This window comes from Marmota flaviventris, chromosome 10 (assembly GCF_047511675.1).
Source record: "Marmota flaviventris isolate mMarFla1 chromosome 10, mMarFla1.hap1, whole genome shotgun sequence".
Taxonomy (NCBI): domain Eukaryota; kingdom Metazoa; phylum Chordata; class Mammalia; order Rodentia; family Sciuridae; genus Marmota; species Marmota flaviventris.
In genome coordinates, this window is record NC_092507.1 from 6,946,563 (window position 1) to 6,960,971 (window position 14,409).

Below are 14,409 nucleotides of genomic sequence, written 5' to 3' on the forward strand. Positions count from 1 at the left end.
TATGACAGATAAGAACGCACCCTCTTTTAAACCCAAAGTAAAGGTATCTTTCAAGAATCACAGTGCATTGATAACAAGTGTAGTCTTTGGGGATTATAATGGTGATTCACAAATGGATGTCCTTCTAACATATTTTCCCCAGAAACATGCCAACAATGAATTACGAGCTGTTATCTTCTGAGGACAAAATCAAACAATATAACCATACTCAATAGGACTTTTCAAGATCAGCCACTAATTATGGACTTCAATGGTGATTTAATTCATGATACATTTGGTATCACAAATGGATCCAGCCAGCCACAGATACTATTTTTTTTAAAACACTTTTTTTCTTAGTTGTAGTTGGACAGTAGTTGGACACAATGCCTTTATTTTATTTATTTTTATGTGGTGCTGAGGATTGAACCCAGTGCCTTGCACGTGTTAGACAAGTACTTTACCACTGAGCCACAGCTCCAAGCCAAAGATACTATTAGGAGGAAATTTATTATGGCATTCTGCTTTGACCACTAATAAGAATATGTGAATTCCACATTCTCATTCATTTATTGATCTGACTGAAGATTTTGCAGCAGATTGATTCCTGACAACATTGTCTGACTGTAGTACCTTCTAGTTTGAGATATGGGAAAATTGGGGTGGAAAGTTCTCTGTCCACAAAAACCTCAAAATATAGTGGCGGATGGACAGTCAGCATTTGCAGACTTTGATGTAGATGGACAAAGGATCACTTACTTCCAGGCTGTGAAGATAAAACTGCCAAAATATCATCATCTCCTTACTGAAATCTGGAATAAAGCAGTGGGTTCCAGTCCTACAGGATTTCAGCAATAAGGACACACTCTGGGCCTTTGTGCCATTTGTGCATGAAGGATGACTGACTGAAATACCATTTCCAGTTTTCCTTCATATTGGAGACTATAACATGGATGGCTATCCAGACACTCCTGCCACACTAAAGACATACATACATCTGGAAGCAAACAACAGAACTTTTCACTAGAGAATGACCCTGGTAATAATGTGAGCTGTAAGGAGGCATATCCAATGTTTAAATCTTACTGGACTAATGGACCTAAATCAAATCAGAGATGTCATGGTGTGGGGACAAGTGCATGGAGTACTGCATATGTGACATACCTTAAGGGCGCCTGAGTGGCAAACCACTCCCCTTGTGCTAGGTGCATGAGCAGCAAATTGCTTACCCTTTAGACACATCCCTGGGTGTGAGGCCACGTGTTGTGGTCCCAGCGCTTGCTCCATGTCCACTCCTCAATTGGTCGCAGCAAGGACAGTTGGCCAAAAATTGTATTGGTGACTGCCTATAATCTGCTTAGCTACTACCTGAGTACATGGTAACTACACAATAAAATCAGACCTGTTTTTGGCTTGGTCTCTGAAGGTCTTGATTCATGAATCTGCAGCCACTCTCCTCTACCCTGTTCCATAGACCTCCTCACTGGAGGAGAGAGAGCCCACATACCATGATTGCCACCTTTTTGACATTTAGGAAGATGGGATCTTGGATACTGTAATTTCCTTGGATACCAAGGAAAGTCTACACAAAGAATGATTTTGCCATCTATACATTAAAAAATGACTTTGAAGCAGATGTGTATTTTGTAAAAGTGTGTGTTCCTAGTGGTCTGTGTTCTAATGACTGTCTTCATAAAATAACACCTTTTGGGGCTGGGGATGTGGCTCAAGCGGTAGCGCGCTCGCCTGACATGTGTGCGGCCCGGGTTCGCTCCTCAGCACCACATACAAACAAAGATGTTGTGTCCACTAAAAAATAAATATTAATTAAAAAAAATAAATAAAATAAAATAACACCTTTTGGAGTGAATCAACCTGAGCCATATATGGTGTATACAGCTGTAGATGCCAATGGATAACTGAAAAATGTCTCAGCTGGACAACTTGGCCAATCAGCACATTTAGCTCCCCAACTACCATACAATGTACTTGGCTCAGATCGTAGTGAAAACTTTCCTGACCATCTTTATGTTGGAATTCCTTGTCCTTCTAGAGAGACATCTGTACAAAAACAAGAGTGGACTACAATCATTCCAAATTCCCAGCTAATTGTCATTCCATACCTTCACAGTGTCTTGTGAAGCTGGGGTGTCAAACTATGTTATACCAAGTAACATCCTTCTACTTACTGCTATAGATCTCATGGATGTCTGTGTTTCCATCTTGGCAATAATTGGCATTTTGCTTAGGCAATAAAAGAAAGCAGATGATAGAGAAAATGATCAAGAGGCCCATAGGTTTCAAGCAATGCTCTGTGACTTGGCTTTGATATTATATAAAGGAGCGATCATTCATTCGATTAGTTGAAATACTAAATTTTGGCTTATTGGATAAAATAGGGGATTTTGAATATTATTTATAAATTATGCATCTCTTGGCAATTATTGGAAAATATTAAAATAAATATAGTTTAAAAAAGACTAAACATTAAGATCTGAAGTAACAATTTAACTACTCCAATTTGCTGTGGTTAGCTAAGCTAAAATTAAACTTTCATTCCCAGCCTCCTCCAAAACAAACAAAGATTTGAAGTAAATCAGAAAAGGGAAAATGCGAACAATGGCACTGTTTGAAATTGCTCAGATGTTCCTGACAACAACTCCTCCTTCTTGTTGTTGTTGTTCTTCTTTTTTTTGTACTGGGAATTGAACTGAGGAGAACTTTTTAAAAATGTTTAATTTGTTATGTATGACAACAGAATGCATTACTATTCATATTACACATATAGAGCACAATTTTTCATATCTCTGGTTGTACACAAAGTAGAGTCACATCCTTCGTGTCTTCATACATGTACACAGGGTAATGATTACCATCTCATTCCATGTCTTTCCCCCCCATGCCCCCTCCCTTCCCCTCCCTCTCCTATTCCTCTTTGCCCTATCTAGAGTTCATTTAATCCCCCTCAGCATATTATGATATTATGAATCAGCATCCTTAAATCAGAGAAATCTTTCAGCATTTGGTTTTTTGGAATTGGCTAAATTCACTTAGCATTATCTTCTCCAGCTCCATCCATTTACCATGATTTCATTCTCTTTTAATGCTGAGTAATATTCTATTGTTGGGGGCTGGGGATGTGGCTCAAGCAGTAGCGCGCTCGCCTGGCATGCGTGCGGCCCGGGTTCGATCCTCAGCACCACATACAAACAAAGATGTTGTGTCCGCCGAGAACTAAAAAATAAATATTAAAAATTCTCTCTCTCTCTCTCTCTCCCTCCCTCTCTCACTCTATAAAAAAAAAAATTCTATTGTGTTTATATATCACAGTTTCTTCATCCATTCATCTACCGAAGGGCATCTAGGTTGGTTCTACAGTTTAGCTATTGTGAATTGTGCTGCTGTAAACATTGATGTGGCTGTCTCCCTGTAGTATGCTCTTTTTAAGTCCTTTGGGTATAGACCAAGGAGTGGGATAGCTGGGTCAAATGGTGGTTCTATTCCCAGTTTTCCAAGGAATCTCCACACTGCTTTCCATATTGGCTGCACCAATTTGCAGTTCCACCAGCAATGTATGAGTGTGCCTTTTCCCCCACATCCTCACCAACACTTACTGATGTTTGTATTCTTAATAGCTGCCATTCTGACAGGAGGGAGATGAAATCTTAGAGTAGTTTTGATTTTCATTTCTCTAATTGTTGGAGATGATGAACATTTTTTCATATAATTGTTGATTGTATATCTTCTTCTGAGAAGTGTCTGATCAGGTCCTTGGCCCATTTATTGTTTAGTTTATTTGTTTTTTTTTGGTGTTAATATTTTTTGAGTTCTTTATATATTCTAATGTCAAGAATATACAAAGAACTCAGAGATTAGTGCTGTATCTGGTGTGCATGTGATAAGAATTTGTTCCCAATTAGTAGGCTCTCTATTCACCTCACTGATTGTTTCTTTTGCTGAGAAGCTTTTTAGTTTGAATCCACCCAGGGGCACTTTTTTCTACTGAGCTACACTCCATGCTCTTTTTACTTTTTAAGACAGGATCTCATTAAGTTGCCCAAGTAGGCCTGAGTTGCTCTCCTGCCTTAGCTTTCTGAGTTGCTGGGATTAAGGGCATATGGTATCACCACCAGCTTTTTTTTTTTTTGAAATGGAGATCTCACTATGTTGCTCCTGGACCCAAGAGATCCTCCTGCTTCAACCTCCAAAGTAGCTGGGAATATAGGTGTGTTTGTTCTAATAGTATGCTTCCAGAAGTTTGTAATTTTCTTCCAGAAAAACTAATATTTAGCTGGGAGCAGTGGTGCACAACTGTAATCCCAGCTATGCAGGATGATCACACATTCTAGGCCAGCCTCAGCAACTTAGTGAGACCTTCATCAATTTGGCAAGACCCTGTGTCATTAAGAAAAAAAAAAAAAAAAGACTAGTGATGTAGTGCAGGTGTAAAGCACCCCCAGGTTCAATCCCTAGTTCAAAATAAATAAATAAATAGATAGTAATTTAAACAGTCCCCAAATATCCTTGCTTAGAGGGTGATATTTTATGTGAAGTAGAAATAATTGCCCATATTCATTCAGGGCCAGTCTCTTTCATATTTTGTTTTTGAAAACATGGGTGTGCATATCAGATATTTGGTAAAGAGGAATTGTTAGTGTAGCCCATTTGAGAACTACAATTTGGTCAAAACACAGTTATGATAGGAGTTGAATAATGATGGTAATATATGCATCCTTGTTCATATAATTTCATCTTTAGCTTAAAAATCTCAACCATTATAAAGTAATGATAGTTCAGAGACACCTCCCCATGAAGCATCCTCTTTTGTGTTCTGGCAATGGACCTGCATAGAGTTATCAAAGTTCTTTGGGCTGGGGTTGTGGCTCAGCGGTAGAGCGCTCGCTTAGCACATGCAAGGACATGAGTTCCACCCACAGCACCACATAAAAATAAATAAATAAAATAAAGCTATTGTATCCAACTACGACTGGAAAATAGATATTAAAAAAAAAAAAAACTTTTCAAAATTCTGTCTCCAACAATGCTGTAATTGTGTGCGTGTAATGTTTGTCCCGGGCTTGGGACCTGGATCTTTTTTTTTTTTTAAAACAGTTTAGAGATTTTTTTTTAATATTTATTTTTTTTTAGTTATCGGTGGACACAACATTTTTGTATGTGGTGCTGAGGATCGAACCCGGGCCGCACGCATGCCAGGCGAGTGAATTACTGCTTGAGCCACATCCCCAGCCCAGGCACCTGGATCTTGGATCCTTTAATTTCCAGCTCTTGCCAAAGTTCCTGACAAATAATAGACAATGAATAGTACTGTACTGAGTTGTTAAAAAAATAATTTACAAGTTTCTTCACATTCATTCATTTACTAAATGCTTATTGGTGACGGCAGAGATTTGATTCAAGAAATAATGATGCACATGCAACAACGAAAAAAGAATCAGGCCTGTAAACAGAGCTCCTCGGAACTGCGCGAGGTGTCGCACGCCGGCTCCGCCCTCTGCCCCGAGCCCGCCCCCATCGACAGGCTCAGTTACTGCTACTTTAGTCTGGGCCGGAGCTTGCGAGCGAGGGCGTTTGGGAGAAACCTCGCCCAGCGGCGATAGATTAGTCAGGCCTTACAAAGATGGCGTCCTCGGAGCAGGCAGAGCAGCCGAGCCAGGTAAGAGGGGAGTGGGACTGCCCCGCCACGGCGGCGGGGACCCCGGCCGAAGGAGCGCTAGGCGCACGGCCGGGAGCCGGGGGAACCCCGAGTCTCCTGAGCCGCGGCCCCGGCCTCTCGCCCCCTCGCGGGCCCCGCCCCTCTCCGGGACCTCCCCGCGCGGCCCCTCCCCCGGTGACCCCTCTTTGACCACCTCTGGGAGCCGGGCTCGGGGGCTCGGCCGGGCCCGCCGGGCCCCACACCTCGCCTTCCCGCCCATGGGGGCCCACTTCAGTCTGGTGCGGAGGGCGAGGAGACCCTCGCGAGGTTCCCGGCCTGGAGCGGCGAGGGCCCCTCTAGTGAGGCGCGCCCGTGCCGGCTGCCCCCCCCCCCCCCGGGGGGGCCCTGGCGTCCTCGGGGTTCCCACCTCCGTGGCCTCCGCCTCGGCTTGCGGGAGTGGCCTCCCCCGGCCTCCCTGCCTGCGGTGTCCTTTGCGCTCCCCTCGCCGAGTGGGAGGGTCCGAAATAGGCTGGGACCCTCGCAGTGCGTGGGTAGGATGGGGACGCTCTGTAATCCGCGCGGGCCACCACCCATTGGGTCGAGTCTGCGTCCTCGCTGCCTTGGCGGTGGCTTCTTGGCCGGCGTACCTCTCTAGCTCTTCACCCACAGGTTTAGCCCAATCCCAGTCCAGTAAGGGGACCACGAGATCCAGTGTTGACGCTGGGACGACTTCCGTCTGGGAGCGGTGACAAGGTCTCCCAAGGGGTTAATAGTCCCAAGGTGGGGTGAGGTGAAGAGAGAGGGGCTAAGCAAGCGCAAACGGGGCTGGGGCTGGGGCTCAGCGGTAACTCACTCGCCTCGCACGTGTGAAGCCCTGGGCTCGATCCTCAGCACCACATAAAAATAAATAAAATAAAGATGTTGTGTCCAACTACGACTAATATATATAAAGAGAGAGCGTATGTTGACTGCGTGTGTGCTGTCATTGCTAAGGCAAATTGCGCTTATTTTCTCATTCAGTGCTCACTACAACCTTTAGGAAGTACAGGCTATTTACTAACCCCCATTTCGTATAAGTTGTAATATGCTCAAAATCCTGTGCCTATTTGAGTCTTGATTTGACTCTAGATATATGTGATATCTTTTATTAGCCCATTCATGTTTTAAATTTAGTTAGGACTAGACCTCGAAAGAAAAAATGGTTTCACCCTTGGACCTTTTCACCTCCTTGAAACACCTTTAAAGGTTTTCACCAAGTGGGGCAGGGTAGTGTACGCTTGTAATCCCAGTTACTGCAGGGCTGAGGCAGAAGGATGGCAAGTTTGAGGACAGCCTGAGCAACTTAGCCAGACCTTTTCTCAAAATAAAATAATAAAGACTGAGAATGTAGCCTAGTGGTAGATTGCTTGCCTAGCCTGCTCCTTGACCGTGGATTCAGTCCCCAGGAGGGGAAAAGTTTTTAGCAGTTCACTAGCATTTAACTTTCTTCCCGGCCAAATGACCACCACTTAATGTTTCTTTCTCCACAATAAACCTGTTGGAAGAATTACACTTGAGGGAATTGGAATACCTGAACATGTTCTCCAGATCAGCCTTTGTTAGTGTGAGTGATTCAGGAAGAAGATTCTGGATTGTTAAAACATGGGAGACAGCTGGTTCTGGCTTCTTACTGTCAGAGGTTCGGACTTTGGAAAATGTCTGAGAAGAGCAGTCATCCTTTCTTGTCTACCCTACTTAGTTTGCTGAAATGCCCAAGCTCCTCAGAATCTGGGTTTTTCTGAACTCTTATGTGTTAGGAATGCCCATAGGCATTGAAGGGGTGCTCTCAGTCTGATTACTCTAGGACATTTGCCAGTATTGTGAAGAGCACTAAAAACTTGCCACTTGGATATAAAGTTACTTGAAGGTTACTTTGGTTCTGGAAATTGCCCTCTCTCTCTGTATTTGTGGAAAAGGATCTAGGTAAGGCTCTTTTAGGGGGCTTGGCCAGCACTTGTTTGGTTTTCAGCCCTGCTTCTCCTTTGCCCTCCTTTCCAAAGCTGATAGAGAGGGGATTGCATCAGAGTATGCTGGTAGCCTAAGGAAAAACTTGAACTCTTCTTGCCAGATTATCACTGTCTAACAATAAGCTGCAAATGCATACTTTTTTAAGTGAGCCAGTTCTCTTTAGCACCTGTCTGTCCTTTCATTTTCAAGTCCCTAACAATCTGATTTCCCATTTCTCTAGTCTGAACGGAACAGGATTGAAAGGACTGTTTGGATAACTCCCCCAAACCTGGTTTGTATGTGAGAAGAATTGCATAGGGTTAGACCTGTGGGGCTGAGCCAGTGTTCTCCGTCTGGTAGAAAGTTTGTTAGTTGGCCTTGTGGGATCAACTTCTGGTTTCAAAAGATGATGGGTGGAAAGCCTGCTCTTCCCTTGAGAAGTAGCAAAAAGTAATTGTTATAAGCATATGTTTTAAAGCCAGCCCCTCTGGCTTAGAGTCCTAGCCCCATTTGTACCAGCTATGTGTCTTGGATAGGTTACTTTTCTGGCCTTGATTTCTTCGTTTGTAAAATAGAAATAATACTAATGCCTATCCTATAGAATCGCTGTAGGATTGAGTTTATTTATTGTGCTTAGAACAATACCGGATACAATGTGTTGTATGTTTTTATCCAGAACATTTAATATGTTCTGGATTTTCACTCTAAAGAAGATGAAAAATGGGGCTGGGGATGTGGCTCAAGCGGTAGCGCGCTTGCCTGGCATGTGTGCGGCCTGGGTTCGATCCTCAGCACCACATACAAACAAAGATGTTGTGTCCGCCGAAAACTAAAAAATAAAAACATTAAAAAAAAAAAAAACATTAAAAAGAAAATGAAAACTTTCCTCAAACCCCACTACTACACCTTCTGAGGTCTGATTTCTCATGTTGACTGCTATTCTGTGAAGTTGTTCTTTTTTGTTGTTGTTCTGAAGTACTTTCCTTGAAATTTCAGAAGAATGCCCTCTATCATGGTCTTTATGTTAGCTGTCCTTGATGATCTTTAGATTTGAGAGACATATTTGCTTTTTTTTATAATGGTAAAGTCTAATCTTTTTAGTCTATCCTTAAGACAATTTGTTGGAATTTTATTTATTGCCTCATATCCTTTTTCTGTTTTCCTCACATTACTCTGTTTTGCATGGCTAATCTCTTATCAAAGTCCCTTCTAGTCTGTACATGTTGTGCCCCAGAGGCAGGGGAAAGGTTATCATATTGCTGTACACTATCTTTTGTGAAGAATAGAGGCATCATTCAATCTGGTTACTTAAGATTCATTGAGTATTGAGGATTATTACAGACAGATTTCAGATCTGTTGTGGTTCACCTAACATATTAAGTTTCAGATTGAGAGGACATAGTCGCAGGGAAAGGGGGAAGAGCCTAGTGAAGGAATGGCAGATTGTGGCTTTCTGCCCTGCCAAATTTTATTTGACATACTAATACTCCACCATTGAACTTGACACTTTCTCATCTATTCATTTGTAAAACCCTCCATCCCTCTAATACTGGGGATTGAACCCAGGGCCTCTGGCATGCTAGGCAAGTGCTCTGTCACTGAGCCACCCCCAAAGCCTTTTAGTTAAATTTAATTGATTAATTAATCATTTTGGTACAAGGGATTTAACTCGGGGATACTCGACCACTGAGTCACATCTCCAGTCCTATTTTATATTTTATTTAGAGACAGGGTCTCACTGAGTTGCTTCATGCCTCACTTTTTGCTGAGGCTGACTTTGAACTTTCGATCTTCCTGCCTCAGCCTCCTGAGCCGCTGGGATTACAGGTGTGTGCCACTGCGCCTGGCTCCTTTATTTTATTTTTGAGACAGTTACCCTTCTAAGTTATCCTGGCTGGCCTCAAATTTGAAATTCTCCTGCCTCAGCCCCCAAACTCTTGGGATTATAGGTGTGTGCCATCATGCCTGGCTGGCATGCCATCTTTCTAATTTTATTTATTTTCGAGGTTGGCGTCTTGCTATGGTGTCTAGGCTGGCCTCAAACTTGCTATCTTCCTGCTTCAACCTCCCAAGTAGGGTACTCTACCTTTCTGAGCATAAATTAAAATGAGAGCAATAGTAATTAGCAATAATATTACCTGAAGAGTTGCTATGAGGGTTGACCAAAATCATAGGTATAAAGAGCGCCTGGTGCATAGCAAGTGCTCAGTGAGTCTTAGTTTCCTTCTCTAAGCCTCTATGTATAGTTTTGGAAGTCTGTTTAACTCTTGAGTTGCAGTAATTCAGACACGGTATTTTCCCCTTAAGCTTTTTTTTTTTTTTTTTTTAAAGAAATTGAAAACTTTTTTTTTTAAAGTATTTCTCTTTTTTAAATATATATTTATTTTTTAGTTTTAGGTGGACACAATATCTTTATTTTACATTTATGTAGTGCTGAGGTTCGAATCCAGGGCCTCATGCATGCTAGGCGAGCACTCTACCACTGAGCCACAATCTCAGCCCCCCCCTTAAACTTTTTATTTGAACATTTTCCAAAAAAAGTTGAAAGAATTATACAGGGAACTCTTGTAAAACTCACATAAAAACTTAACCAAGATATGCTTCACATTTTGCTGAATTTGTTTCTCTCCCTCCTTCCCTCTTCCACGTATATAAATATATGAAGGATTTGTAGTAAGTTACAGACATTAAGATATTTATTTATTTATATGTGTTTCTGAGGAGCAAACCCGGGGCCTCACCTGTTCTAGGCAAGCACTCTACCACTGAACTACAACCCTAGCTCAAGATATTTTATACTAGAAATATTTGTCTTTCATAAGGGTAAGGTTATTCCTCTGCATAACCACCATACCATCATCACATAAGAAATTTAGTATTGATAAAAAGTATTATTTAATATATTCATGGTCAATTAATATGTTTAATTTGCCCAGATAAAAAAGCTAGGATCCAGTCAGGAAACATTGATTTGTCTCTTTAGTTTCTTCCTTTTTTAGCCTCTATTTTGTTCATTTAGTTTTTTTTTTCTCCCCTAATGTGACACTGGGGAACAAATCCAGTGCCTCGCGGGTGCTAGGCAAGCGTTCGACCACTGAGCTACAACCCCAGCCCTGTTTAGTTTTTTTGTTCACTTTAATCTAGAATGGTTCCCTGGATAAAAGAAAAAGGAAAAAAAAAAAAGGTAAACTTTCAACTAATGTTTTACATATCTTAAAGTATTAAAAGTATGTGTACAGGTTGGTGACTTCACCAAGTCAGTATACTTGGATAACTGATATATCAGGCTGGGAGTGTAGCTCAATGGCAGAACACTTATCTAGCATGATCGAGACCCCTGGGTTCCATTCTTAGTACAGTAAGAAATCAAACGTTTAAAAAAAAAAAAAAGAAGTGTGTCACATTAGTTTGGGTAGAGAGAAGTGATGGGAGGGGAGGAGAGGGGAAGGAAGGACAGCAGAATAAAATAGACTTATAGACTTTATTATTGTTGTATGTATATACATGACTGCATGACCAATGTGATTCTGCAACCTGTACACTCAGAAAAATGAGAAATCATATCCCATCTGATTCAAATGTATGATATGTCAAGATCATTGTACTGTCATGTATAACTAATTAAAACAAAAAAAATGTTATTTGAAGAGTGTTGTTTGGTTAACAAAAATTATATATTTACAATTATGATTAATGACTATAAAATGTAATAAATGATAGTAACAATAATAAATCAAAAAAAAAAAAAAAAAAAAAAAAGAAACGTAACCAGGACCTCAGAAGTACCTCCGTTATCTCTTCCTTCACTATCCCAGTCTCCAAAGGTTGCTTCTATCTTGACTTAGATTACCACAATTTAATTTTGTCCGTTTTGAACTTTTATGTGTTTGACTTTTTTTTTTTTTTTTTTTGTGGTGGTACTAGGGATTGAACCCAGGGGGTGCTTTACCATTGAGAGACATTCCCAGTCCTTTTGAATTTTAGATAGAGTTTCATTAATTGCCCAGGCTGGCCTTAGTGCTCTTGCTTCAGCTTCCCAATTACAGGCACTTATAGATTGCAGTAGTGTAAGTCGCCCCCCCCCCCCGCCCCCGCCCATCAAGCCTTTTTTTCTTTGTGGCAATGGGGATTTAATCTAGGGATATTCTGCAACTGAGCTCCCAGGCCATTTTTTTTTTTTAAAATATTTTTTTAGTTGTTGGTAGACCTTTATTTTATTGATTTATATGTGGTGCTGAGAATCGAACCCAGTGCCTCACACAAGCTAAGCAAGGGTACTACTGCTGAGCCCCAGCCCCCATTTTATTTTATTTTTTTGTGGTGCTGGAGATTGAACCCAGGGCCTTGTGCATGCAAGGCAAACACTTTACCAACTGAGCTATATTCCCAGCTCCCCCCATTTTATTTTTATTATTTATTTATTTCATGATATTGGGGATTGAACCCTAAGGGCTTATTACCACTGAGCTACATCCCAGCCCCTTTTTGAAATTATTATTTATTTTTATGTGATGCTGAGGATCGATCCCAGGGCCTCGCCTGTGTTAGACATCTGCTCTACCACTGAGCCACAACCCCAGCTTCTAAAATTTTTATTTTGAGATAGGGTCTTGCTGAGTTGTGGAGCTTGACCTTGAGCTTGCTGTTCTCTTGCTTCAGCCTTCTAAGTTGCTGGGATTATAAGTATGTGCCACTGTACCCAGCTTGTAAAAATATTTGTGCATCTCCTTTTGTGAAGATATGTATGCACTTCTGGGCAGTTCATGAGTCTTTTTTTTTTTTTTTTTTTATGACATTGATTGGAGAGTCTAGGCCATTGTTTTATAGAGCATTCCACTATCTGGAGTTTTCTGATTTGTTTACTCATATGTAGACCCAGGTTAATAGTTATTTATAAGAATATTATGTAAATGAGGGGCTGGGGATGTGGCTCAGTGGCAGAGCACTTGCCTAGCACATGTGAGGCACTGGGTTCGATCTTTAGCACCGCATAAAAAATAAGCAAATCAAATAAAGGCATGCTGTCCATCTACAATTAAAAATATAAAATAAAAAAAATTGTATCAATGACATTGTATCCGTCTCAGTGAATTGCATCTGAAGGCATATGATAGCAGTTTGTCCCATTGTTGGGGATAAATTTTATCATTTGGTTAAAGTGGTGACTATCACATTTCTCCATTGCAAAGGTAATTTTCCGAACTAGTCACTTTCCTTCCAATTTTGCTGATATTTTTATTTTTATTTTTTTTATTTTTTAAATTTTAATATTTATTTTTTTAGTTTTCGGCAGACACAACATCTTTGTTTGTATGTGGTGCTGAGGATCGAACCCGGGCCGCACGCATGCCAGGCAAGCGCGCTACCGCTTGAGCCACATCCCCAGCCCTGCTGATGTTTTTAATAACTTAAGTTTATTATTGAGTGACAAAATCCTTGTGGCCTAAACTTTACTGTGGGATTCTAATAGGTGTGTTGTAGTCAGTTCAGTGAGTTTTGACAAATGATGTTGTACCTGTGTAACCCCACCACAATGAATGTCAAAACAATTCCTATGGGCTGGTAATGTTAGCTCAGTTGGTAGAGTGCTTGCCTCACTTGCATAAGGCCCTGGGTTCAATCCCCAGCACCACAAAACAACAAAAACAGGGGAGGGGAGGGGAAGGGGGGATAAGAAGGGCAGCAGAATAAAATAGACTTTATTATTGCTGTATGTATATACGTAACTGTATGACCAATGTGATTCTGCAACCTGTACAATCAGAAAAATGAGAAATGGATACCCCATTTGATTCAAATGTATGAAATGTCAAGATCATTATACTGTCATATGTAACTAATAAAAAAATAATTAAAAAAACAGAAACAAAAACAAACAAAACAAAAAAACAATTCCTGTATCCCTAAGTGTTCCCTTATGTTCCTTTCCAGTGAGTTCCTGCCCCTGGGACCAGGAAATATAAACGTCTTTCTTTTTTTTTCTGATTTAGGGGCTCAAATCCAGAGCCCTGCATATGTTAGGCAAGTGTTCTACCACTGAGCTACACCCTGTAGCCCTTTTTCTTTTATTTTGAGATAGGGTCTTGCTAAGTTGCCCAGGCTGGCCTTGAACTTGTGGTCCTTCTGCCTCAGCCTCTAAGTAGCTGGGATTACAGGTGCCCTTGTCCAGCTCCCTCCACTTTTCTTTGTTCTTTTGGTGGTGCTGGGGATTGAACCCAGAGCCTTGTACATGCTACCACCTGCTCTACCACTGAGCTTCATCCCTAGCCATCCAGCTGTGAATTACTTTCTATTAATGTAGATTATGGTTGTCTTTCCTAGAGTTTTATATGAATGAATTAATAATGTAAATATTCTCTATGTCTCGAAATTGATCCATGTTGTTATGCATGTCAGGAATTCATTGCTTCTTTATTACTGGGTAGTACTCCAGTGTATGGATATACCCCAATTTGTTCATCTGTTCACCAGTTGATGGATGTTTGAATTGTTAGCTTTCTATTGCTGTATAACAGTATTTCCACAAATTTATCAGCTTAAAAACAACTCCAGTTTGTTATCTCTTAGGATCAGTAGTCAGGATAAGTTTAGCTAAGTCTCACCAGGTTGCAGTAAAGGGTCTGTTGGTGCTGTGGTCTCATTCAGAGCTCTGCTGGAGGAATGATCAGCTTCCTAATTGCATTCTTGGAATTCAGTTACTTATGGATTGTAGATTGGAAACCTCAGTTTGTTACTGAGAGGCAGCTGTAGGCCGTCACCCACCCCCCTTTTTGTTTTGGTACTGGAAATTG

At 41.1% G+C, this 14,409-nt stretch overlaps 1 protein-coding gene and 1 pseudogene across 2 annotated transcripts in view; both read left to right on the forward strand.

Moving 5' to 3' along the window:
• The window catches only part of Pex14 (peroxisomal biogenesis factor 14), a 195,168-nt gene that overhangs the window by 41,557 nt on the left and 139,202 nt on the right, over positions 1-14,409 (forward strand). Inside the window, exon 1 of one of the 2 annotated variants that reach the window (XM_027947594.2) lies at positions 5,572-5,653. The exons of the other annotated variant lie outside the window; for it this stretch is intronic. Coding sequence (XP_027803395.1) covers positions 5,618-5,653 — 36 coding nt within the window. The 5' untranslated portion in view covers positions 5,572-5,617. Of the gene's footprint in view, positions 1-5,571; positions 5,654-14,409 lie in introns of those variants that run through there. 2 annotated transcript variants of the gene reach the window in all.
• Positions 113-2,249, forward strand: LOC114102162 (T-cell immunomodulatory protein-like; annotated as a pseudogene).